Below are 4,088 nucleotides of genomic sequence, written 5' to 3'. Positions count from 1 at the left end.
ATGGATAACAATATAAAACAAAGAATTTCGATGGAAAAAATGTACTCATCATTTTGAATTTGGTTTGATAAAAAAATAAATCATTTTATGTATGGTTTAATAAAAGGATACGAGATTTAAGTAGAATTTTGAAAATTTAAAGGTTTTTTTTAATTAAAATCTAAAATAAATAAAAAAGAATTTTAACGGCAATTCAAAAGAAAATTTTAATTCTTGTTTTTGAAAATAAAGGAGATAAATTAAAATTTTCCCTTGACAGGGTAACTGCCGTTTCCTCTGGGCTTTTAAAACTTTCAAACATTTTCATTCTTGGGCCAAATACAAAACTTAATCAAAATCGCGACGAAACGATGCCGTATTATTCAGCGAACGCGAAAGGTTTTGCAATCGCAATTTCATTCCAAAATTGGAATTCAATTTTCGCTTTAGTTCCGTTGTTGATACTTTCATTTCTTGGTTCCAACCAGACACGAAGAACAAAACCATGGCAGAAGAGAAAGAGTGTAGCAAAAGTTCCAACCTTTCTTCACCCTTGGCGGAAACCCCAATCAGGCCAGTGGTTTGTCTCAAAAGGAAAGAAGATGTGAAACGTTATGAGGAAACCGAGGAATGTTTTATCTTGGATTTTGACCCATTTGAATCCATTGACTTATCGAAGCTTTCACTGGAGAACAAGAAAAATGATGATGATACCTCTGATATATCTATTGTTGCTGAAAAGGGTGAGGTAAATATCTCTCTTTCTCCCTACAAAACATGTTTTTTTTTTTTTTTTGCTGTTTACTAGGTTTCAGTTGTTTAGGATTAGGTTGTCTTTTTACTAGGTTTCAATTTTGTAGTTTTGTAATGTGTGTATGTAAAGTAAGTATCAAACCTAAAAAAAAAACAGTTCCAAATAACTATAGAACTAAAACTGTATTTAAGGTTAATTATTGTCTTTATTAATCTCAGTTTTGAATTCAAATGGATTGGTTATTCTCAAACGTTATTTTGAGTTATGCTGAGTTATGACGATTCAATTTTTTTTGAGGAATTTGCAGGTAGCTTGTAGAGATTATCCACATGCAAGACATCTATGTGTTAAATTTCCGTTTACTACTACACCTCATGAGAGTTCTTGTGAAAAGGTATAATGACGGGACGAGAGTGTCTGTTATGTTGTTTTGTTTATTCATATGTATTATGTACATTGTCTTTGAATTAATAATCACTTTGGTTGAATTTGAAATACAGTGTTACTGCTATGTATGTGATTCAGTTGCTCCATGTAAGTACTGGACTCGGTCTTCAGATAAGTCGGACTCACCTCCACACTGTGATGCTAATAATGACTGGGAGGAGGAAAGGAATGAGTATAAACGTTTGACGGAAGAAGAGGCTCACTAATTACAGTTTCATATATGTTTGATGTTGCTGCTGCTAGTCGCTTTTGAAGGGTTGTATGGACGGAAATGAGATACAAGAAGCCAACTTGGAATTTTGATTTTGGGGTAAACTCCGTAACTATTTCTGTGTGTAGTGATGTAAAGGAATGTGTCATGATAACTTGTATTTTGAGTCAATTGGATGATCTATGGCCATGTGAAAGCAGCATGTATATAGGAGTATAGTTTTGAGGCCTTTTAACTTAACTTTTCTTTTCTTAAATTTGTCTCTTCCATTTTAAAGCTTAGCACTCTTATCTCTTATGCATTGTCTTTTTTTGGTTAAAAATGCTTTACGTGACTGTTACATTGTCCACAAGGCTGCTTACATGCCATCTGAATTATATGTTGATTGGTTAATTCATTTTTCTTTATCTTTTTAGAAGATTAGCTTTTTGAGTTGATAAGTAAACTTTTCATCTTTATTTTCATGTGTTCTTATTAGAAATTATTCGTATTCACCAACTTGTTCTTACTAGAAATCCTGATAAAAAATTTTTCCTCTTAAAAGCTTTTCTCATTAAATATCTGTTTTCACATTTGTGGGAATCATGTTTCTGAATCTATAACAGAACTCAAAATGATGTCTATAACTGTGGATAGGTTTTCTCTGATGTAAATTCTTCAAAATATGCATAGATTTCATTTTATTTTAACATTATAAAATCTTCAAAAGATCTTCACCGAAAGAAATACATAAGTACTTTTAGATTCCTTATCTTTTGACAGTTACTCCGATATTTGGGAGGTATGGGTCGAGTGGAAACCTCACTTTCACCACTCTCGTCATTCTCATCAGTGACTTCAACTTCTTTATTTTCTTCTTGAATTCTTTATTCAGACTAAAGCATTTATAATTATTAGTATAATAATGAGTGAAGATAAGGAAATAGAGGAAAATCAGAGAGTGGGTTAAACTTGTGTTTCTTCACTATCAAGAAAGACATGTACTTTGTCTTTCTGTGTCTTCTTTTGAGTAGATGTGGCAATAGTAAAACCACTTCCTCTTTTTTTAGTATGGAGAATAAGGACAAAAATGAACAAGGGATAAATAAAGATCTATTGTTAAAGGAAAGAGCAAAGGTTTAGAGAATGTACTTGTTTTGTTTCTTTTGATTGGTTGAATTCTTTACCATCGTTGATTGCTTTGACTACCTTCTTTTGTGACTTTTTGGGGCAAAGAGGTAGAGCTGCAGAGCTTCGACACAAGTAAATAGGTGAAACATAAAGAGAAGTTAATGGGTTCTTAAGAGTCTCTTTATCTCACTGGCTAAATTGGTGGATGTAATTTGGATGTCATTTGGACGTGGTCGAGATCAAGTCTTAAAGGCTGTGGATAATTATATGTAAAATACTTAGTCAAAACTATTCTTTAAGCAGGTTTTTTAAATTAATTTCTAAGGCCATTAAAGATCCATAAAGGGTGCCAAGTTGGAAGTTGGGGCAAAAAAGTTAAGTCAAATTCACAAGTTGATAGTGGTGGAAATTTGGGGAGATGAAATTTTAAAGCAAAATCATACTTCTCTTTTATGTAAGGAGGAAAATTAAGTTTTAGAAATTTGTCTATCATTTTTTGTTTTAAAGCGGAAGCCGCATCATAAATAGTTCGACTAAGATCATGGAGATTATACGTAGTTTTGAAGAAAGTTTGAAAAGCTCGAATTTCCTTGATGTGTGTATCTCGATTTTTCTTCTTTTTATTCTGCAGACAGGAAAAAGCATTTGTTAGATGTTTAAGTAGAGTTGAAGAATCCACAACAAAATGTTTGTAAAAGGCAGACCACCAATCTTCAAATTCCTTGGTGTAGTGAAAAGAAGTTTCGAATTTGAAAGGGTTTAAATTGATGACTTTTTCTAAACACTCCTTATAATATGCCTCAATTGTCGTATCAGTAGCCAGACAGATTCCAACCTCTTTGGTGAAAAGGGATTTTGACAGGAATTGACTCAAGCCAAATTGTTTGACTACCAAATTTGGTTTGTATACGACAAGCCCAAAGTCAGCTTTCGCAGTTGAAATTCTAGTCGATAAGATAGTGGGTTTGAAGAATTTCGTCAGAATATCAAGAACTTCAATTTGGTTACCAGGTGAAGAGGCTAGAAATGTTCTTCTGAACTACTCTGGTCCGTAGCTTCGACTGTCAAATGGTTCCATAGTAGAGAAAATTTTTGTACCATTCATAAGAAGGAAGAAACACTTTTCAAAAGTATTTTTAGTCTAAGAATTAATGTCAGCCGGGGTCAGAGAATCGAGCTTTATACCTTCGACTCGTTTTTCCAAATTAGACGAAATGCTAGTGTTTAGAAAGGGATCAAAAATGGCGTTAAGCCAAAGCTGTAAATGCTAGATAGGGCCAGAAACCAAGAAGTTTTCCCTAGGGATTGTTCATGCTTTGAAGTCATGAGAAACAATTTCTAAAGACTCATAAAGGCGGCCTAAGATCAGTTTACTAAGACAGACATCCTTTTTTCTCATGAAGTTGAATTGCAAGAGGTATAAATTTCTTGGCTACTTGGACGGAGCTAGAACAAAAAATGAAATGGGATAGCTAGAGAGTGAGGAAAGTAATGTGCTCACAGTCGGAGACTTTCTCAGTATTGTCATGATCGTCTTTTATGTAGTTGGTGAAGCTAGTATTGCAAAAGTAGAATTAGGTTTGATCT

At 33.4% G+C, this 4,088-nt stretch overlaps 1 protein-coding gene across 1 annotated transcript; it reads left to right on the top strand.

The window, feature by feature from the left end:
* Positions 1-338: 338 nt before the first annotated feature.
* Positions 339-3,591, top strand: LOC131655586 (RPM1 interacting protein 13-like). The gene is made up of 3 exons (XM_058925428.1): positions 339-727; positions 1,041-1,127; positions 1,234-3,591. Exons 1-3 carry the CDS (start codon positions 485-487, stop codon positions 1,384-1,386), a joined length of 483 nt encoding a protein of 160 aa, XP_058781411.1. The 5' UTR covers positions 339-484; the 3' UTR covers positions 1,387-3,591.
* The last annotated feature ends 497 nt before the right edge of the window (positions 3,592-4,088 follow it).

The sequence above is a fragment of the Vicia villosa genome, linkage group LG3 (genome assembly GCF_029867415.1).
Source record: "Vicia villosa cultivar HV-30 ecotype Madison, WI linkage group LG3, Vvil1.0, whole genome shotgun sequence".
NCBI classification, from domain to species: Eukaryota; Viridiplantae; Streptophyta; class Magnoliopsida; order Fabales; family Fabaceae; genus Vicia; species Vicia villosa.
This window is presented reverse-complemented; position numbering and strand designations above follow the sequence as displayed.